Source organism: Paramormyrops kingsleyae, chromosome 20 (genome assembly GCF_048594095.1).
Source record: "Paramormyrops kingsleyae isolate MSU_618 chromosome 20, PKINGS_0.4, whole genome shotgun sequence".
Lineage (NCBI taxonomy): Eukaryota > Metazoa > Chordata > Actinopteri > Osteoglossiformes > Mormyridae > Paramormyrops > Paramormyrops kingsleyae.
In genome coordinates this window covers 9,571,710-9,595,166 of record NC_132816.1, presented here as the reverse complement: position 1 = coordinate 9,595,166, position 23,457 = coordinate 9,571,710, and the positions used below count along the sequence as shown (strand labels likewise).

At 38.8% G+C, this 23,457-nt stretch overlaps 1 protein-coding gene across 1 annotated transcript in view; it reads right to left on the bottom strand.

The window, feature by feature from the left end:
* myom2a (myomesin 2a) overlaps positions 1–22,891 on the bottom strand; it is a 34,542-nt gene extending 11,651 nt beyond the window's left edge. Inside the window, exons 1-21 of the mRNA XM_023824920.2 lie at positions 22,735–22,891; positions 21,332–21,467; positions 20,898–21,020; positions 19,270–19,405; positions 18,768–18,922; positions 17,072–17,164; positions 15,258–15,346; positions 14,509–14,559; positions 13,383–13,547; positions 12,480–12,641; positions 10,778–10,919; positions 9,117–9,316; positions 8,818–8,871; positions 8,173–8,300; positions 7,793–7,976; positions 5,650–5,824; positions 5,176–5,297; positions 3,370–3,557; positions 3,141–3,267; positions 1,028–1,206; positions 770–884 (exon numbers count right to left, since the gene is read on the bottom strand). Coding sequence (XP_023680688.1) covers positions 770–884; positions 1,028–1,206; positions 3,141–3,267; positions 3,370–3,557; positions 5,176–5,297; positions 5,650–5,824; positions 7,793–7,976; positions 8,173–8,300; positions 8,818–8,871; positions 9,117–9,316; positions 10,778–10,919; positions 12,480–12,641; positions 13,383–13,547; positions 14,509–14,559; positions 15,258–15,346; positions 17,072–17,164; positions 18,768–18,922; positions 19,270–19,405; positions 20,898–21,020; positions 21,332–21,447 — 2,704 coding nt within the window. The 5' untranslated portion in view covers positions 21,448–21,467; positions 22,735–22,891. The remainder of the gene's footprint in view (positions 1–769; positions 885–1,027; positions 1,207–3,140; positions 3,268–3,369; positions 3,558–5,175; positions 5,298–5,649; positions 5,825–7,792; positions 7,977–8,172; positions 8,301–8,817; positions 8,872–9,116; positions 9,317–10,777; positions 10,920–12,479; positions 12,642–13,382; positions 13,548–14,508; positions 14,560–15,257; positions 15,347–17,071; positions 17,165–18,767; positions 18,923–19,269; positions 19,406–20,897; positions 21,021–21,331; positions 21,468–22,734) is intronic.
* Positions 22,892–23,457: the final 566 nt, after the last annotated feature.

Below are 23,457 nucleotides of genomic sequence, written 5' to 3'. Positions count from 1 at the left end.
TAGCCGGTATGAGCCCAGACTCGGCAGAATAACCATATGTCTGTGGGCCCTTGAGCAAGGTCCTTCAGCTCGTTGTTATAATTATTATTAAAATCACAATATTATATGTAATCATTGTTATTATTATTATCATTATCACCATTGATTATGCATTATTATTATTATTGTTGCTATTATTTTTGTTATTGTTTATGCTATTGTCATAATGAAATAAAGATGTACCCTCACATTGCTCTGTACAGCCTCTGCAGGTAAGCATGCTCCTATGTTTTATATTTAAGGAAAAGCAAACATGATAAAACAGGTACTTCAGTGCACCCTGCCGCTTAACAGAAAACATTGGTTTTAATTAATGTAATGATGTCATACAATGAAGACTGTGATTGGTTAAAGAACTGAAATGCAAGCCCCTCTCTTGCTGACCCTGGGGCACATTGAACTCAGGAAAATCAGGACGTGCCTCTGAATTCTCCTTAAATCCATAAAGGAACATGCACTCTATACACCATACGCATTAATCCACACTGCTAGTGTTGTACTGTTTTGGCTCACAGATCTGCCAAATTAAACTGAAATAGTGCTCAGTAAAAGATATTTCAGTTCCTGCTTTTCAGCATATCCTTGACTGTTGTCTGTCTAGCACTAGTACAGTGATATGTGTTTGCATTCCTAACCATCGATTACAATTCACTTTTTATTAATAACACATCCCTTTAGATGGAGATGTTAGCTTAAAAATAGCCTGGGCATTGCGGCGATCTCATGTTACCTGGCAACGCCTTAACACACACAGGCTCGGAGGCGTCAGATGCCCGTCCAATACCCTGGGCATTGACCGCTCGCACCCTGAAGACGTAAGTCTCTCCTTTCTCCAGCTCGGACACCTAGGAATCAGATCCAAGTCATTTAAAGCCGGCTTGATTATTTGACCAAGTGACATGCAGGATAGAAATAATGAGTTTTCTATTTTAATAGAAATTGTAATAGAATGAAAATGCTTCTTTGTGGACTGTGCAGTGACTTTTACCTTCAGATAACAGTGATCAACACTCTTGTCATTGACAGCGGCCCATTGGCCAGTGCCCTTCTTGGACACTTCGATTAAGTACCCAGTGACGGCACTTTTACCCATGTACACTGGGGGCTTCCACTGAACAACCAGAGAGTCATTCCTGATCTCACAAAAAGAGATATCATGACAAGGACCTGAAATCCAAAATGACAGAACTCATAAGAACCCATAATTGCTGTATAATTTCTATTGAACATTTCTACTGAATTCTGTAACGATTCTGTAATTTCTACTGAACACTGTCATATCCTTAAATTTTAATCCATCCACCCATTTTCTGTAACCGATTGTCCTATTCAGGGTTGAAGGGTATCCAGAGCCCATAGGCAAAAGGAAGGGAATGTTTTTGGACTTTGGAGGAAAACTCCACACAAAAAATAACCACTAATTCGATAACTCCAAAGTTTAATTCGGTAGCGCTAAACTGATAATCCACTAAAAAAATTTGCTGAAGCTAATGATAACTACTAACTGCTAGCTTTTATTATATAAATCTAGTTTCAGTTTGGTTTTTGGCTCTGAAACCTTTAAAAACATACCTAGAGAGCTATTTTTTTCCTGTTTAACACTGAAGTCCCATCTGTTGGATTAGAGTGATTACCAGGGGATATTTAAGACTTATCCAGTTGAGCAGTTGAGTGTCACTGGATTCTGCAGTCTCCTGAATAAATCTGTGTTTAAATCTTTTCTTTCTATGATTTCTTTCTGTGATATTCTGTTTCTGAGATATAAGCATTTTTGTCTGAGAACTCCTATTTCGCAATGCTGACATTTTGCCCTGAGGGAAAAAACCTGGGGACTACAAACATGGCACTATTTACCCACAACTAGGAAGGAGGGTCTCAGCTCTTTATTGGTCCTTAGATCTGTCAATCAGACCCCGGAAAGTACACCCAAGGGCCTGTATCCCAAAGCAGGATTTCTTGCTTAGCCAGAAACACTCACAACATACAAATACCTATGATTTTAGGGTTTACAAACTTTGTTGACCATTAAACTTTATTCATTTTACTTGCGAAAAAATGTTAGCGGATTTATAATTAGCGGAACTAATTGGCCCATTAACGGTTTTCAAAGTTAGGAAAACTGGTAATTCACTACTGAAAAAGCTAGCTTTGCTAATTAACAGAACACTGTCCATCACTGTTTATTTGCAATTTACAAAGAATGTAATATATTAAGTTGATCAGTAAGGAAATTTATTAAACAAGCCATACCAGATAGGATTTGAACCCACAACACCTGGCTTAGGAGGCCAATGCCTTATCCATTAGGCCACTGGGGCAGAGACACAAAACTAATTAAATCTGCTATTGAAAAAGTTAACTTTGCTAATTAGCCCATCACCCATTCTTCCAATAAATACAAAGATAGGAATTGCGGACGCTTTTCCACTGTGCCAGGTATTGTTAAAAATTACTTTCACATTTCCAGTGATTTACAATTAGAAACCAGTACCAAAATTATGAAACCAGCTGGGGAGGAAGGACTTGCATATGTGTTTATTGTCAACTGGTTATGCAAATAAGCCGCCTTGCAAGCACACAATACATCCTCCATCCTGACTAAGTGTAGATACAAACTCAGAAAACAATGATAAGGAAGTAAGAAAAGTAATAATATTGGATGCATGGACAAATGAAGAGACCCCAGCTTTAATGGTGATCTGGTTGGAATAGCAAATTCAATGAGATGTGGATGGCATGACATTTGCTGTAATTTTCTAGGGCTGCATGATATTGGAAAAATTTCGCATATCATATAATGTGATTTTTTCTTGTATTAAATATTGGGATATTTATAAAGCAAAAAAGTTAAAAAATATATTTCTCACAGATCCATCTAGGAATGATTTACAGTACAAAATATCCTGACTAATGTTGTGATGTCATTCAGTGACAGTACCAGTTTTTATGCCAGTGGAAAACCCACCTTGAAGTATCAACTTTTTTGAAGTTCTAAATGTACCTGGTGCAGTGGAAAAGCGCCCTTAGACTATAGAATCAATAAAGCAGTTTAAAGCAAGAAAGAATGAGGTAAGCAACCACAAAAGCATTCTTAAATGTACCTGGTTCTGGCATGTTCCAGGCCTCACAGTGAAAAAGTTCACTATTTTCAGAAGACTGCCCAACTCCAGCAAGATTTGCCGCTTTAACTTTAAACTCATAAAAAGCTCCTTCCTTCAGATTTTCAACCTACACAGATAATTTACAGAGTTCAGGGATCAGAACAAAGGATATTAGCTAAGTTATTGGTAAATTTATATGATACTTCAATTATTGATGGCAGAAATATACCTTTAAAGTTCTCTCCTTGACAGGAACCACATTAACCTCCTTCCATTCCATGCTAGAAGCCTCATGCTGGTCAACATAGTAACCAGCTATCTTGGATCCGCCAGAATACCTGGGCCGCTTCCATCCCAGAATCATGGAGGCACCATCGCAGCAGAGCAGGGCGATTCCGTATGCGGGAGTGGGTGTGGCTAAAATGGAGGCATTTACACAGCTCAGTCAAGCTAAATGTTGCATAAAACATGTACATCATCTCATATAGTGACATGCGAAGCAGAAAAGCAGCATTTGCTACAGCATTTGGAGTAGTCTGTGACAAATGATAGTGGAAGCAGTCGAGCACAAAGTTACTTGAAGGCTGATTTTAATTTTAGTTTTACCCATTATATTATTTACCTAAGCCAGACTAAATAAACATATCTGCACTCATAACGGCTACTGGAACAGTTCAATAATCATACTTACAATGAACCCTGTTACAATTGAATAATTACAGTTGTACTCATAACAGACCTTGTTACAACTCAACAATCATATCTGTACTCATAAAGGACACTTTTAAAACTCAACAATCATATCTGTACTCATAAAGGACACTTTTAAAACTCAATAATCATATCTATACACCTGATGAACCCTGTTCCTGCTCAATAATCATATCTATACACCTGATGAACCCTGTTCCTGCTCAATAATCATATCTATACTCATGGAAGCTGCTGTTACAAGCACAAATCATATCTGTACTCATAATGGACCAAATTAAAACTCAATAATCATATCTGTACTTATAAAACATCCTGCTACAAGTCAATAACCATTTCTGTACTCATGAAAAATATTGTTAAAACTCAACATTTTCTGTACTCATAAAACATCCTTCTGCAAGTCAATAATCATATCTGCACTCATTATGGATCTTATTAAAACATATCTCCACCCACAATGGACCCTGCTATAACACAATCATCATATCTGCTCGCATAATGGACCCTTTCACAACTCAATACTCATATCTGCATTCATGATGGATTATGAAACAGGTTAAAATTACTGTGACTACAAAATTATGTAAGTATGCCAATCTTGTGATTTAAAGTGTGTTAATGTGTGGTAATTAAGTGTCATAATGTTACATCGGGTTGTAAATAGTAAATGTAGCACCTGCGTAATGTCTGCTGTGGAGTGTGTGTGTGTGTGTGTGTGTGTGTGTGGTGTCTGACCCCAACTGAGTTGAATTGTGCACTCCCTTCTCTGTGCTGTCAGTTAACACTGGCGGTGATCTGTCATTAAAGGCAGAACTTCTGTTTGAAAGACATGTCATCTCCTATAATTAAACTATGACCTACAATACACTGAAATACCACTATATATAGTCATGTACTTATTTTACAGTTAATCATTTTTCCACTACACTATTTTTGCGCTAAGAATCAATGAAAATTATGTCCCTCTAAAAAGTAATAGGAAAAGAGACCAAATTATATAGAAATAATAAACAACAATGATTAACAACAACATGATATTTATTTGCCTCAATAATCAACAGCTAAATGCCTCAATAAGTCTGATAAATTGCTATTAAAAAGAATATTAATTTGTATTGCTGCTTGAGGTAAATGGTCTGGTATAATATTTTTATTCAAACATACCTCTAACATTCTTGTTAATATAGCTGCACACTGTAAATTGTTATTTACCACAAATTGTAGATCACAATTTCATAACGAACTAATAAAATCTCATAATGCAGAGAAAAGTTGGAGTGCAAAGCAGCCCAAGTACCAGGTTCTCATGCTCTGTACTTACAAAGGGCATCTGCCACCTGGATAGGCAAGGACTCCTGAGATTCATCACTGAGGCCAAAAGCATTTACCGCTTGTACACGGAACACATAGGTATCCCCAGGAGTCAACCCATGAACCACAAACCTAAACAAATCACAGTAAGAACATGTTCAAACATAGACAGAGATGCTGACAGACAGACACACTGACAGACAGACAGGTAGATCACTAACCTACATATATACTGTATATACACTATACAGTATATAATACTATATAATACTATCTATACTGTATATACACACAATCAAACATTTACCTTTAAACTTCCCTCTATCAAGCAGGTCAATGGATCTTCATTACTGTCATTGAATAGCTGGTGCGCTTGTACAGAATGATTAATTGATGTGATTAGATGATGTGATTAGACTGATGTGACTGATGAGATTAATTGATGCGGTTAGATCAATGGATCCTCATTAATGCTGTTGAATACCTGGTGTACTTGTACGGTCTGTGATTACACGGAGTCCATGCTTTTGTTCCCAGGACACAGCCATCAATGTAGTAGCCAATGAGGCCGTGTGGATTCTTGGGAGGATCCCACTGCACAAAAACGGATGTCTTTGTGTTTCTTGTTGCAGCAACCTGACCAGGGGCTGAGGGAACCCCTGGAGAGCACAAAGTAGATGGCAACATGAAAAGCAGATTCCTGAAAGCTGTTACGAGAGATTCCGGCACATGTACTTCAAAAAGTACAAGACATTCCTCAAATTACACACCTAGTTTGTTCCTCAAAATCTTTTTATAAAAAAAAAATTACAAGCCGTTCCAAATTAACCCAAGTATACTCAAAAGTAAACCTAAACATACACTAACATTAATAATGCAATTCAGTGCATTGTACAGAGTGACATTCCTTTATATGTGGCTAACTATTGGTGCAACATAACTATTTAAAAGTATTTATTAAAAACTATTTATTTTGCTTTCACAACAGGAGCACTTATGAAACACGTGTTTCTCCCAGGAAGATCCAGCCTTTAAATAAAACTCTGGTACACTATCAGATTTAATGTCTGCTTATCTTCCACAGCCATGGAAAAAATTAAGAGACCACTCTATATTTTTAAACAAGTCTGCATTTTTAAATCCTAGTTTAAACCTGGTTCTGCTGGCAGAAGGCTAACCTGCAAAGCAGGCTGCTTCCAGGCTCAAGGTTTCTAAGACAGCAGTACACAAGAACATGGTGAATCAGGAGACACTGGGAAAGACCAGAAACCAGCCGGTAAAGAGCAGAAGCGACTTTCTAATGCCTAAGATTATCGTAAACTTATCCGACAGTTTCTCATGAATTGTAGAATGACATAAAGTGACCTTCAAAAGGAATGGGAAACATTAAGTGCAGGTGTGAAGTGCACTGCTAGGATAGTGTGTATCAGGCTCCTCGAAGCAGGACTGCAGTCCCAGAAAACAAGGAAGAAGCCCTTCAGTAATTAAAAACAGAGGAGAAGCAGGCTGCAGTTCGCAAAAAATATGCATATTATTCACAGAAGCACACCCAAAAACTGAGAAATGTGTAAAACAAAAAAATGTGCTGTGGTCTCAATTGTTTTCATGGCTATATGTTGGTGTATATGACAGGCAACTCCTATGGCCATCTAACTGTTGTGATTACCCTTAATATTTCTTTATCAATTCAGGAACTACACTGTCAGAAATAAACTACCAATTTGTATCTTTCAGGGCATACTTACTTGTTACAGAGGCTGTACCCTCAAGGGTCTGCCAATGGTTCCCTAGCTGTAGGCAAATGTACCTTTTAATAGGGATGGAACAAGTCATTCCTTGGCGAGTCCGAGTCAAGTCTTGAGTCATTTGACATCAAGACCTAGTCTTTCCGGCAGTTTTGCTGTCAAGTCACAAGTCATCAAATTTGTGACTCGAGTCCAAGTCAATTTGTGAGCCATGTAACTTATGTTGTTACCTATGTCAGTTTTTTTAGTGATTAAAACTTGCTGCAGCAAAAACCCACCACAGTACGTTGTAGGATACATTCTTTTTTTGAAAAGAGAATGTCTGCTCACGATTGTCCTCACACCGTTTTTACATCCATGTAAGTGCTAAATAAAGATGCAGACAGCAGAGAACTGATACACACAGCAATTATACAATTAAAGGTATGGTATCCAGGGGGGACTATATAACCTCAAGTATTCGAGTCATGGGATCCAAGTCAGGTTGAAGTCTCGAGTCATTTGCTCAGGTTGAGTCCAAGTCTTTCCATCAGTTTTGCAGACTTGAGTCACAGGTCATCAAGTCTGTGACTTGAGTCTGAGTCGAGTCGCGAAACAGTGACTCGCCTTCCCACCATGGCCTTTTAAGGTACAGAAATGGACTTTGGGGAACATTTTTGTACCACTGCGGATACACTGATGTTGTTTGTGCCTTGAGGAACAAAACTATAGCAGGGCTGTACCCTTTTATCTGACAGTGTAGTTATGTGTAAATCAGCTGTTCTGCCGCTACCAGGTAACTATTTTTGGACATAATGAAGAATGAACTCCCAATGAATAGCAACACAGACAGCAAGTTTGATTTGCTTTCACAACAGCTGGTTTGATTTGTCTTTTTCTTACCATATGGCTCCTTCTTCTCGACAGGCTCTGTAGGGGCAGAAGCCTCACTGGACCCATACTTGTTCACAGAAGTGACACGGAAGAAATACTTTTTGTTGTCCTCTAAATCAAATATGGGGAAGCGGGGGGATTTCAGGGGCACTGGGATGTTCAGCCTCTGCCAGTGTGCACAGTCTCCCACCGACTAAAACAAACAAATTCAAGTCAGTAACCAAGTATTTTTAGACATGTGACTGAAACAGCATAGAGTTCAGATATTAACGTAACATTGGGTAAAATTGCCTTAAACATCTATATTCATACCTTCAATTTAACTGCAATGAATATTTGTCATAATAAGCTTCTCCAGCTAACAGAACGTGAACCTAAACGGAGCCCACCTTCTCGATTTGGTAGCACAGTGGCTCCCGTCCGCGAGGTTGTGGCGGCTCCCAGCTCAGCACCACATACGACTTGCTTATTTCAGAAGCGAGCACCTTAGTGGGAGGTCCCGGCACCTTCACATAACCTGCAGATGGAGGATTCAGTGAGGCAGTGGATACGACATCCCATGCAGGGTGCGCCCCCCCTGTGCCCTACGCTGCCATCTAAACACATCATTAACACTAATTACTACACTAATAACCAAACTACACTGTATTTGCTGTGGCATAATACTAATGCTATTCGTCTACTTACATTTTAATTAAAATCGTACATTAGTCAGCATTACATGGCATATATGAATGCTTAACTGTGTAACCTCCTGAGACCCAACCTATTCATTTATGTCCATTGTAGTGGACATTGTATTTTTGCATTTATTTTTTCACTGATGTTGGGAAACGTATTTATTCTTGTTGTGCACTAAAGAGGACATGCTGTGAAATTAAAATAAGAATAAATTTGAAAAAATCTAAATTGTAAGATGTCTTATTTCCTCCAAAGACAAATAACCTACAGTTGAAGGACACTTTTTCCCTTGGGTCTCAGGAGGATATATATTGCAGATTATACCAAAATGGCTTAAAATATAATCACTTTACCTTCTAAGTCCTCTGGACGAATCACAATGTCCCGTCTTCCTTCAATTTTAATTACTGGTATAACAGAGACAAAAACTCAGTGAAGCACGTTTTGATTTAAAATATGAAGAATATTTAAAAATGTTTTTTAGAAAGTTATGCATGAAAGTTTTAGCTTTTGTTATGAAATGTAAAAAAAAAAACACATTTGTGTTTCTATGTAGGATAGAGCATTTCTGAAATATGTAAGTAAGATGTATGAAACTTTTGTCTTTATAACTAAGAACTGCCTTGTGTGCCAGTGGCCGATGCATGGATACCTTGCAGCCGTTCCAGCTCGGTTGGGTCCTGGGTTGTGACTGTCTCGGAGACTCTTGAGGGGTGGCTAATGCCAGAGCTGTTCGCCGCTCGCACCCGGAACTGATAGGCGTGGCCCTCGCTCAGGCCGGGCACGGGGTACCTGCAGATCTTTACAGGGGCGCTGTTACACTGGACCCAGGTCTCAGTGCCAACTTCAAGCCTAATTAAAGAGAGGAAAACAGAAGTGTTACTGTCTTATAGTTCTCCAGTTTAAACATTCTCATGTTTAGCATTTTAAAATGTGTCTAACAAGACTAGACTTTCAAATGGAGAAAAATTTACCTTTTGTAATGTAAATCATTCTTGTGTTTGTGTGTGTGTGTGTGTGTCTGTGTGTGTAGGGGTACTTTTCCACCGTTCCAGGTACTGTACTTTTGGTACTTCAAGAAAGTACCAAAAGTATGGAACTTCAAGGTGTTGTTTTTCCACTGGCATAAAAAACTGACTGAGAGCCGAAGGACATCACAACGTGAGGCGGGGCATTTGAAAAATGCCTGTAGTGTATTATTAATACCAACATCACATTATAATGTACATCCAATTCTTACATTGCGAGTCAGCTAGATTAAGTTCAGGCTTTTTCTTACTTCCAATTCTGTATACTGTATAACGCAGGAAGTTTAGGTTTCACTAAAACATTTTTTCTCTGTTAGAGAAAAAACCTTAGCTAGCTTTGTAAGTTTAATTATTATTCCTTTCATAGATTATCTAATATATGTTTAAACATCACTTTAAAGGTTACTTCTGCTGCTTTTACATAAGCACTGCATGCATTCTCCAAGACAATCATAATCATTTTCATCCTTGCCATTTAAATAATTTGTAGAAGGGTTTGCAAGAAATTTACAAACTCCTATTTGCTATACAAATACCCCAATATTTATTACAACAAAATTACATCACTATATTTACAACAAAATCAAATCGCCAGGACAGCACGCTATATGCTATATGTGTGCCATCCTAGTACATCAAACAAAATACTTTAAAAATTTCTTGTCATGCAATTCTGATCTTTTTGTTGTATCTGTTCTTCTGACCACATCAAAATTAATTGTTTTAATGAATTGCTTTGTTTATCATTGTTTTGTGAGTTTGCAATTGTTTGCAAGGCGGTGTTTGCATTGTGTGTCAGAGGCAGGCTATTTGCATAACCAATCAACAAAGAAAACATTTCAAATCCCTCCCCAAAGTACCAAAGAAGTACCTCAGCTGGTTTGGCATTTTTGGTACAGAAGTTTTGGTACTGCTACTTGGCCGGAAGTCAATGGAAAAAGGAATGCACCAAAAGTACCGTACTTGGCACGGTGGAAAAGCAACCTTGTTCAGATATACGTTACATTGTGGGCACCAAATGTCCCCACAATGTAATGATAAAAACTGGTTATTTTGATGGTGTGGGGACCATTTTTTCAGTCCCCACAAGGGGAAGCTCAATTTTATATGAATCCGTGAATGCAATCAAAAAAGTAAAAATGCCAAAATACTTGTAGTTTGTTTGGTTACTTATGGTTAAGATTAGGGCTGGTTAAGGGTTAAGGCTGTCATAGCTGAGATTAGGGTTTTGCCATAGAAATGATTGGGCAGTCCTACAAGCACATCTTCAACCTTTCAAACAAACCTGTCCACAAAATATCCAGTAATTGGTCCCTCAGTGGTGGTGTTGGGAGGTTTCCAGGACAGAAACACATAATCTCGGTTCACATCGAGGATCTTGACATCCATGGGGGCCGGAGGGGCACCAGCTACAGGAGCAGCTGCATCTGTTTGAACAGCAAAGGCCCAGAAGTCACATAGACTGATGTTGCTACTGTGGCGTCATTTTTCTGGTTAAAGTGAGGATTTAATTTCAGTGAAAACTAAGACAACAGGCATGTGTAACATCAAAGTAAAATAGATGCAAAATAGATGTGAAAAAACACATGAATTAAACAATTCTATATCTTGATGTCTAAATGACATGTAAATACATTATATGAATATGTCTCAGGTGAATCATAACATTACAGGTAGCTGATTACGAGAAAGATCTCGGTGTGTATGTTGATGCTTCCATGTCCCCCTCTCGCCAGTGTGGGGAAGCAATAAAAAAGGCGAACAGAATGTTGGGTTATATCTCTAGGTGTGTGGAGTTTAAGTCAAGGGAGGTGATGTTACATTTATATAATTCCTTGGTAAGACCCCACCTAGAATACTGTGTGCAGGTTTGGTCACCATACCTCAAGAAGGACATTGCTGCCTTAGAAAAGGTGCAACGAAGAGCTACGAGAATAATTCCTGGTCTTAGAGGAACGTCTTATGAGGAGAGGTTAGCTGAGCTGTATCTGTTTAGCCTTGAGCAAAGGAGACTAAGGGGGGATATGATTCAGGTCTATAAGATTCTAATGGGTCTGGATGCTGTTCAGCCAAATGACTATTTCAATATTAGTCTGAATACTAGAACTCGTGGCCATAAGTGGAAATTAGCGGGAGAACATTTTAAAACAAATTTGAGGAAGCACTTCTTTACACAGCGTGTAGTTAGAGTATGGAATAGTCTTCTTGCTAGTGTAGTGGAAGCTAAAACCATGGGTTCCTTTAAATCAGAGCTAGATAAGATTTTAACAACTATTAAGATTTTAACAAGCTATTAGTTAAGTTCTCCTCAAATGAGCTTGATGGGCCGAATGGCCTCCTCTCGTTTGTAAATTTCTTATGTTCTTATGTTCTAGAATGTATAGACATAAAGGGGGCTCTGCCTGTGATTCTGTCACATGTAGATGAACATCTGTCCCTCCACACATATTCTTCCATCCATGGTTGAAATATCGCATATTGTTGCTAATGTAGAGCAGGGGATCAATCCTGTTCCACACCATGGCAGGATTTATGTGAAAGCCAAAAAACCAATACAGTCGAACCTTCTGCATTACGAATTTCCCCATTCCGGTTTTGATATATCGCAGGGTTGGCATAAGAAATTAAATAGGAATTTTTTGGGAATTTTTGGGAGACGATGTAGCCATAGATGACGTGCGAAGTTCAGCAGACGGCACACAAAAAAGTCTGGTAACTCATAAATGCATAAAATATATTTAAAAAGCTGGTTTGGATGCCAAGGATGCAGTATGCAGAAATTCCATATGCACTACATGCTAAAAAGATTTATTAGAAAAAAGCATAAACTAAATCTGTTATATAATAGATCACAACTACCCAAGAAAAGTTAGGGTTCTAAAATGTGTAGCTAATGCAGTGTTTCCCAGTCCGGTCCTCGGGGGCCAGATTGCTGGGTGCTGGAGGGACCGCCTTTGGGTCCCCAAGGACCAGATTGGGAAACTTACCTTTAACAAAGAGGTATGCGCTGTGCTCTGTCGTTCCTTCCTTCGTCCACATGCGGAGGGTGTAGAGGCCCTCGTCCTCCTTATTGAGGTGGGGGAGGGTTAGCTTAGCCACACTGCCTCCACATTTCAGCTCCACCCACTCGGACTCCTTCAGCAGCTCATCTGAAAAGGTCAGGTCGCTTATCAATATCATCATAGTCAATAACCATCATTTAGGACCATTATGTACAAAGCAGAGAATCTTTGCTAAACTTTATTCCTTCATATTCCTATATTGATACTACCGTACTGTACTGCGCCACCAAAGGAAATTATGTTTCAAGCTATTTATCTCCCTAAAAAGTATGACAAAATTTGACATTACAATATATAAAAACGACAATTAAACACAATGAAAAGTAACACAAAATCCTTTTGTTCTCCTAAAAGTTACTAATATCTTGTTTGATAACTAAAGCACAGCTTTGGCTCAGGGGACCCCAGCCATTCCATGTAATTGCTAAATTTCACTAGTAGCTCACTCAGTTTAATTAGTTAATTAATTTTATGAGGTAATGTTTAAACAAACAATATGTGATGGAGAACGAGTTCAAGAAATACATGAATAGCTTCTGCAAATACTGGGCTGAACTGAGTAGAGGTTTTGCAGTGGCGACGCAGGACGCAAACAGATTTAAAATGAGTTTTACAGCTAATTTTCTTTTTTTGACATCCTATACTTTTTGCACAGCACTGTATAATCAGCAGTGTTTCCAGGTCTTGGTAAATACTAACGCTTTACATAAAATAATGCAGCTGTGTTGATGTATTGAATCCTCTGTGATAATCAATTCCGATTTCAGGTTTTCATGCATGAAGAGGGAAGCACACTTTTGTTATCTCGGTTCCCCACGCTGCTCTTACCATCTCTGTACCACATGGCGTCAGGGGGCAGGTTAACGAGGTCCGGGTTAATGATCAGTTTGCAAGTCAGGCTAACCGTGCCTCCCTCTGTTCCAAAGGTCACGCCAAACTTCTCCAGGAAAGTGATATCAAGTTTGCTGTAACGTATTTCTGACAGCAAGGGAACTGTGGAACAGAAATGAAATAAAATTAAATTTAAAACATTCTACGGTCAGAAGGCATCTGCATTTTCTAAGAAATGTAGAAGTGCCGAATTAGCAACATTTTATAGGTAAATATGAAAGCAATTATGATGGTAGCACGGCATAGGTGGGCCATGGAGGGCCATCCCAAACGGAACTCACCCCCCCATTCAGCGTTCACAGTGAGTGATACAAAGTACAATAAAATGATTGTGTCTGACAGGTATGCATGTGGTTAGATCAATTGGAGGAAATGTCCGATTGAGAGGCAAATACATTTTTCTTTCTCGTTGTTCATTTGGTCTTGTAAAGCCACGGGTCGTTTAAAACCTCATAAATATGTGGTTTTAAATATGAGTCTGTAGTGTGATTTTGTTACCGAGTGAATTGCTGATTTTCTGCCAGCCCACTCACACTATGATTTCTGGCTTCACCATTATCATGATGTGATGAAGTTCAGACAACATCAAGTGGTAGAAAATAATTACGAATTCTGTTCATTTCTTTTATTGCAAAAGCATTAGATGATTAATAGGGTTGCATATAAATTCTGCCATTTAACTTTTAAATTAAGGAAATTTGCTCATTTTTAAATGTGCTGTGACTGCCCAGCCCAATTTGAATGTCCACTCATAGATAACCTTGATGCAAGACCAGTTCCACATTTCAGCATTAAATTTAAAAACCAAAAGATTTAGCTTTGTGTAGAGTTACATGATATGGAGAAAATTGTATTTACCATATTTGTTCAAGATCAGCCATGTTTTGGGACATGCAGTTACGGTTGCCGTTCATAAAATCCTATTCTAGAAGATAGTCGTGCTCTTAAACTTCTCATAATTTGATGTTTCCTGTCACCATTGTGGATTATAGGGCAAAATAGACACATGATTCTGATAGTGTTGGTTGTTCCCTCTAGTATAGATATGTTACATGGCACTTACTTTGGCAGGAAATCAGTGAAGGCTGCGGTAACTCTTCCTCCTCTCCAGGTCCTGTAATAAGCACACATACTCATATGAGGCCTGCGGGTTTAACTAGCCTGACACAGTGCCTATATGTAAGATGAATACAACATTGTGCATTCATCACCAGACTTTAAATAGAGAATTAAACCACTATTATTATGATTGATTTAATAAATATTAACACTACTTAAATTCATCTAGAAGCAAGGTTACAAACTTGTTTGCAAAGATTATCACATTTATTGTCTAAACTTAGTTTCTAGCTTCATGCATCATAATTAGTAACAGTACAAGTCCATGTAGATCAGTGTTTTTCAACCCGGTCCTCAGAAACCCCCAGGTCCACGTTTTTGCTCCCTCCCAGCTCCCTCCCATGGACTGCCTGGGCGTCTTCAAGGACCAGCTTGAGACACACCGCTCTAGGGCTCTAGGAGAGGTTCTGCATGATGTCATTCCAGTGATGGGGTGGTACCCTGGTGTCCACTGTGGCCCTTTAAAATCTGGCCTCCTAATCATTCCTTGTATCTAATTGTTGAATTGCCCCTTCACTGCATTAGCTTCAGTGTGGTGAGTGTACTGGTGCAGAATGGCTGCCGTCGCATCATCCGTGTGGGGGCTATGCAGTGGTGGTGGTTGAAGTGGCTCCCCATTGGTTCTGTAAAGCGCTTTGGGTGTCTTGAAGAGCGCTATATAAATGTAACATTCATTGATTCACACTCACTTACTCTTGACAGTGACAGTGGCCTTGGAGGAAACTGAGCCGTGAACATTGGTGGCCACAGCTGTATACTCGCCGGTGTCACCGATGTCACTCCTGAAAGCAGACAGGACAACCGATGTAACGTTTACACATCCACTCCATGCAAATATTCACATGGTCACTCGACATTGATCTGAAAACATTATGGATACAATGTTCCATAATTACTTATATGAAAACGAATACAGGGAGATTTTCCATCCATTCACTCATCCATTGTTCCTTCGCAACTTCTAGTGAGGATTATTTTATTTCATTACAATACACTGTGTAATTATTGACATAATTTTGAAGCCCCTTAGCCCAGGAGAATATTAAAGTAAGTTTTCTTCAGAGAGTTCAGTCTGTGAGCTATCTGCAGCCATGTAACCTGCCGGCCAGCCTTTAGCTAAGGAAACAATGTCTCTGTTTGGCGTTATGTGCATTGTAGCTAAATTCAGTAATGTTATACTGGCATGAAACAAACTGTGCTTAATTCTCAGCCCCTTGCCTATGTGTGCAGTGTGGCAGTGGCATCAGAAATAGGGGGGATATGTCCCCCTCAATATCGGCAGTCCCCTCCTCCATTCTGTAAATTTTACTCCTCAGTTAAAATCACGTTTTGTTGTATGTGAAATTTCAGTCTGACCTACACCCTCTACAGCTCTCAGTAATGTCAGCAAACAGATATCTATTTAGGGCTGAACAATACTGGAATCATCCATCCATCCATCCACACATCCATCCATCCATTATCATAACCGCTTAATCCCCACTGGGGTCGCGGGGGGCCTGGAGCCTATCCCGGGAACAACGACCGCAGATACTGGAATCACAAATCACAAAATTATAGTTTTGGATTTTGCGATCACCGTTCATGACGGCGTCTTTTGCTATTTAATGTGTTTCTGTCATGATACAGATGAAGCAGATGCATTAAGAGTGTGTTCCTTATCTGTCATTATCGATCCATGTGTTACTGAGGTCAATTAACTGCACGTTCAAAGCACAAGGATGGAATCTAATAATGATTGTAGTATGTATCAGACAAACTAATTTCATCATATGGATCAGTTATTTGTTTAGTTAATTTATGTTTAGTTGCGAAACTGCACCCCGACAGTGTGATTATTTTAAATGATGAAGTCTTTATTTTTTAAAAATGATTAAAAATCTTTCTTACATTGCACGCTTTCACAAACCCTTTCTCACGAACCCCCCTGGGGCAAATTCATTCCCCCTTCCGACCAACGACTAGAACAAGCCTAATGTGGAGGAGGGCAGCGGGGTGTGAACAGAGGGCAGAAATCCGACCGTGACCCCGAGGGCCTATTTTAAAGCTGCCCGGACTCTCAGGTCTTCATCACCTTCTTTTAAATCCCTAAAGCATCAGGCACACTAGCAATGTCGGCTTCCGGTCTGTGACGGCGTCTTCATTATTCAAAATCTCTGTCTCACTGAATTAAAAACAATCTGCCCGCCAATGCCACCCCCAGACGCCCGCCGCCCGTCCGCCATGCGCCCCTGTGGAGAGCCAGTGGCTCCTGTGCTGCTTGAGGAGGCTGCGTATCAAATGGCGAGCGGCTCAGCACTTTGGACGAACAGCTGAGGCATCCCGGAGCCGGCGGCTTGTCTGCGAGCGGCTGTTGGCAGCCGGGGACCCGGGCAGCTGTTTCGACTCGTACGGCAGCACTTTCTCCCGCGTCAGTGTGCCACGACTCGGGCTCACTTCAGCTGCCTTCTGCATAGAAAAGTGCTCAAAGACAGACGTGAAAATGATGCACATTCTTCATAGCATACCTGGCAATGGTCAGACTGTGCACGCCATATTTGCTCTCCAGCTTGTACTTGTCTGGATTATTCAGCCGATCGATGAGAACACCATTCTTAAACCTGTGAGAATAACACACACTTTCCTTTAAGTTTCCATTAAGAAAAACTGCCAGTTATCCAAGGTAAGTCTCAGAATAGTGTACAATAAATGGATATTATAATGGCTAAACAAGGACAACTGGACTATGTATCAGTGTCTTAGAAAAAGAATCTTTGAAAATAGCTGTAATTGTAAGAATAAGTAAATTAACAGTATAATAAATAATGATGATTGAAAAACTTTTTCATTAAACATTCATATTTGACAGATGCCACACGTGACATTTTGCATTGCTGTACCTTAATTGAACAAATAGTTAAAACGGTGACCTCATCAAAAGAGGGTGATTGGAATCAGGTGTTTCAGTCAGTTCAGGAACGGGTTTGACACATGCATACAATTTTGACTACCTGCCCTTCACAAGAGCCTTCTGCTCAAATGCAGCATCTATCTGGAAAATGTTAAAGAAGAACCTTAATGTGACAGCTAAAGATCTGCTAAGATCTCTGGCACTTGAGAACATCTGCCCACCATAAGACACTTAGGAAGGGAAATTCTCTGCAGGATGTTAGCATGCCCTCCAAAAACACTGCTGGCCATCTTTGCCAAAGTCTGCCAAAGAGCACCTGGATGGAACAATATTGTATGGACTGATGAGTCAAATTTTTAGGTCAATTGCACATATCAACACCAAAAGCTCATCTGTCTAAGAACTAACACTCAAAATAAACTGCATCATGCAACATGACAGTCACCCAAAATACAGCAATGAATAAGCATCACAGAGATATTCTGCATTTTAAGATCCATCTCATAGCCCACAGAAATGCTGTGGCATGATCTGAAGCAGGCTGTTCAACCAAGACATCCAAAAATACACATGAACTGAAACACCTGTGAGAGTTTTACTTACAAAAATGTTCTGAGGGCAGAATGAAAAATGACTAGCTCAGAGAGATAACCAATCAGATCTTGGTCAGATGTCAGACCAACTAATCAGATGTCTTGGTCCCATCTCCTCTATTTCATTGGACCTGCTTCCTCTATAACCTGATTGGGTATCTCTCTGAACCAATCACTTTCCATTTTGTCCTCAGAATATTTTTGAGTAAATTAAATTCCCATGAGCAACTGAAATGGATCTGTATAGAGGAATGGGCCAGAATACCTCCTAAGCACTCTGCAGGTCTGATCAGCAGCTGCAGTATAAATATAAGGGTTCACATCATTCTTATCCATTTAACCATAATCATCTAATAAATTTCCTCAATAAAGATGTGGCAATGAGGAATGTTGTGCGTGTTGTTTCTTAATGTCTTAAGACTGTCTATTTATTATTATGCCATTATTATGATTTGGAGTCATTCATGCAGAAATCCAGATAATTCCAAAGGTTTCACAAGCACAACTGCATAAGATATTATAAATATTAAATTGATAAATTAGCTGCCTATGTGTATTTCAACAGCTGTACAACAGCCATTTTTTGCTTTCTTGTGAATCAGTATTATTGCAATCGACTAATTGCAAAATTACAGATATTGCCCTTTTGGGCATTTAGTTAATTTAGCGATGTACTTTAGACAGAATATTCCTGAAATTCATGACATGTGGAGCCCTTACCATTTGACAATAGGGGCAGGATGTCCCAGCACAGTGCACAGCAACTTCAGGGGAGTCTTCTCCCAAACTGTGTGGGCCCTCACGTTCACCAGAAACTCTGGCTCCTTCACAGTCTCCTCATAAATTTTCTTCCTAAAGGACATGGCTTCCTCAACCTGTTTGGAGGGAAAATGAAACATCACATGACAAATGTGGTAACACTAGCCCAACTGACAGCCTAACAAGTAGTTTACAGTAGGCAACCAATCATAATGTAATGCAAAGTAGTTATTATTACTTTTCAGTCCTGATCATAAATTGCCCAAATGGACAAAGACATCACAGCATACTGGTTAAAAATTCATATGAAACTGAATCATTGAATCTCACTCTCATTGAAATGTCTAACAAAACAGAGTGGATATTCATGGCTGTTTAATCTTTGACCTTTCAACTTTTTATAAATATGGTTCGGTTAGTGAATAATCATCATCAAATTCGACCCAACAAGCAGTTCCTTTACCTCCCTCTGAACCACGATCCTTTCAACCTGGTACCGAGTAGCTTCTCGCATCTTGTGCACTTCCTGCTGCAGTTCAGCCAGTCCTCTTCCAAAATTAATGGTTCTGCGCTGATACTCCTCAACCTCAGCTGCATCTCTGGTAATACAGACACCGGCACCGAGTTCCCTCATATGACGTATTTTGGATAATACAGAAGTAAACTTACGTTTTATTGGAATGGATCTTGCTGCACACAAACATACACACACACACACACACACACACACACACACACACACAGACATTTAACCAATGCTATTTCTGATGATAAAGTGAAAAGTATAAATATTCTGTTATCAGATATTTAAAACAAACAAAAAAAACAGACTAATTTATTTGCTACTATTTATTATAACTTCATATTTTCAAATTTTATGTGCCTGCAAATGTTTTGAAGTAAATTTTGCACAGTGCTGGTGTGTCAAGTGCTCCTGAGTGGACCTGCATGCCCAATGGGAAATAAGAGTCATCGGTTTGGAATGAAAAGTGTTTTGTTTTGCGTCAAAGCCTTCATCGACCTTGTCTATGACCTCATGGTTTTTTGCTTACATATCAAACTGATAATAGAATCATGGTATTAAACACTCTGTTCTGACTTCCTCAGAAGCTGGTGATTAATTTTAGATGCCTACGCCCAACTGGACATAGCGAAGAAGCCATGCCATAACTTAATAACAAAAGACAGAACTTGTTCCAAAACAGTTTCCTTCACCTACACACAATATTACAAGTTTTCAATAACAATGGAAAGCTAGTTTATAATTGACACAAACAGCAAATACATCATATGCATTATTAGTTTGGACTATCCAAGGCGATTTGGTTGCCCAGCAACACATTTATTTACTTGTTTGTTTGTTTTAAAAGAAGAAGCAGTGATATAAGCAGATAGAACACCAACATCTTGTCCTGCCCCGATCGTCCGATCCTCCCGTGTGCCACGCCCCCTCATCTACCCCGTGTGGAATCCCCGTGTTACCAGCTGTTTCGAGTCATGTTGATTGTTGCTGTGTATTTAAGTCCATGTTAAAGTATGTTTCCCCAGTTCGGCCATTAACGTCTTAACGTTGTTTCATGTTCCTGAGTGTGTTTTTCCAAATAATCCCCGTGTGCACAAAACACATTGTGTGATAACTTTCAGGTTTCTTGTATATCGCAAAATTCCTGAATACTATTACTTTTGTGATCTCTATTTCAAAATAATTTTGTATTTTGGAAGTATTGTCCGCAATCGATTTCCCTTTACCGAAGGGGATTTTCAGGGATTTCGAGCAATATAGCTAACTGAGAAGAAAATGATTGTGTATGTGTGTGTGTGTGTGTGTTTGTGTTTTTGTAATTATATTACAATTGTGGGGACCAGATTTCCCTAAATGTCATAAGAGCCTGTAACTTTCTTCTCATCCTTTATCCTAGTCTGGGTCTCATGTATGATACACTTTTCTTTTATTACATTGAACCAAGAAACCCATAAGCTATCAAAAGACAGATATTCGACATAACGTGATTATCTGCTGTCAGAAATCTTCGCATACCACGACATGGCTTATAGATCTGAATGTCATCTTGTTTATGTATCAGAACCCACCTCTGCCTAAATGGAGGTATGGTATAAGTAGACTCATCCTTGACCGCCTCCACAGCCTGTACATTGGAAGTTCCTTGATGCTCTTGTTGCTGATGATGGGTTTCTGTTTTTGAACTGGTTTTTCTGTCCAGAAAAAAGATTACATTGATGATAATGACTTAGGTAAAAATGCAGTTATGATGCCTATGTGTATTGGAAGCATGACTTGCTGTTACACACAGCTAATTACATAAGGTAGTTTAGGTTGGAAGTTTATTTCACCTATAATGACTATATTTTTGTTCAAAATACAAAGCTACATTTAGCCTTACTGAAAACACAGGTAGCGACTTGTACTACCAAGAAAAGGAATTAAATTTGATATAAACACATGCTCAGCAAATTGGGCAAGCATTGAATATTTGCATAATAATATTTGCATTGAAAAATCCTACCTTGATGAAGAAGCAGCATATTCCTTGACCGTATACTTAGTTTGCAGACTGCGGTAATCCTGGTCAAAATGTTTGTGCTTCCGTTGGTAAAGTGGCAAAGCCTTAACGGTAGCCATGACTGATTCACCTCAAAGCCCTGTCAACCAAACAAAGTGAACAATGTCAAACTGTACCCAGCATTTGATAGGATACCATGCCTTCCTATATAGTGTCACACACATTTTCTTCAGTTGCCATAACCTGACTTTAATCATTGGTGGAGTCAAAGTATGTTGTATATTTTAGCACAGGAATGTATGTTTAACATTTTGTTCCATCCAGTCATAACGCCAGTTTTAAACAAAAATATGTCCATAGAAATACAAGGCTGTTAACACAACATGTGCTTGTATATCTTTGGCAGAACCAGGTAGCACCTTGTAGCACTAACAAATCAGCTAATTCACCAGATTAGAATGCTGCTCATATGATTTGCAGGCATTATAATTCATTCATAACCATTTCAGTTAATGACGTTAATTTTCACACTGCAGTGCTGCAAAAACAAATGACTGTTCTGTGGCATCTGGGGGGTTTCTTGAGTGTGTTTCCGTCTTCATTTCAGGCAGGTAATATGAGACACAACAGAATATGACTCCATTGCAGTTTGCCTGACACTTCCTTTAAAATGTAAGGCTAATTGCAAAGGCTAATGGCCAAAGATAACTGAAGAATAATTTACCAAAGGATTGTGGGAAAAAATAGGACTTCATCTTTATACACTCACTAGCTTATCACTCCATTGCAGTGATATCACATATTACCACAAATAAGACCATACTCTTTTCTCTCCAGAGAAAATGTATTTGTTGTTCATGTAAACCCCTTGTAACCCCTGATTAAACCAAGTGATACAACCTGAAAGTGATTATCCATGGATACCATTTATTCACAGCATTTGCACACCTCCAAAACATATTGCAATAAATAGTCCAGCTGAAGTGGAACGCATATTTCAAGGATAATCTTATTTTCATTTTGGTAGCCTAATAAATTACCTTGGAAAGCACAGAAACTAAGTATATAGTACAGTGAAATAGTACACATCATATCAAGACCAATTTGTCCCAAATATGGCTTTGTTTGTACTACATATTTTTAAAATTACTTTTATGTTAAAACGTTTTCTCAGATTTAATTCGCTGCAAAAAATAACAACAAAACCAATATACCCAAATTTTAAAAACATTTAAACATAATTTCTTGTACCTATTTCATGTTTTCACTTGTTCTTAAAAAAACTATGTTTGTTTCAATATAACTGAGTTTCAAACCAATTAGTTTCAAAGACATGTTTGTCTTGTCATTGGTGACATTTTTTCTTATAAAAAAATAATGTAAAAAAATAAATAAACTCGACTTACCCCAAGGGAACAAAAACGCAGGACGGTGGAAGATCAGTCTGCACCGCCTTGAGTTACTTGATGATGGAAACAAAAATATTACCCTCCCTTATGGAAGCCTCCCGCAGTCGCATCCCATTTATGGACAGGAATAAGACTATATATAGATTTTACATCAAGTTTCCTTTTTTTCGAGAACAAAATTCTACAAGACCTTCTGCGTTAATTTCACTTTCAGTCAAAGATTACGTTAGGCCTAAATTATTATTAAAAGTAAATGCAACGGTATTTTTTTCTTTCAAGACATACACACTGACAGACACGTACTAGTAATTCACGTTAATAATGACAAGAAAAATACCAAGATCATGATGTGATGGACTCATAGTCAACGTGTGAAATACCAGTTACACCTTATAATGATTTAGGGGCACCTTAAGTCGCGGAGTTGTACGTATAGTGGTTTAAAGTTTTATAATGTTATATATACTATTTAAATGATATACATTTAAGGTAATTTTCCTAGCGGTGTTAAGAGTCTTCATCTCCTGAAACCCTTTCAGGTTTCTATATAAAGCCCTTAAGCGCGGTTACACTTGCCAGAAGCTATTTTTAACGGAAGGAGAAGCTCTCAAAAATCTTGTAGGTGGCTGAAACATTCTGTAGCTCCGCCCAGTAGCATGGGTGTGAATATCAAAAAGATAAAACCGGGATTTAGATACCACCAGCAAAATATCATCTAAA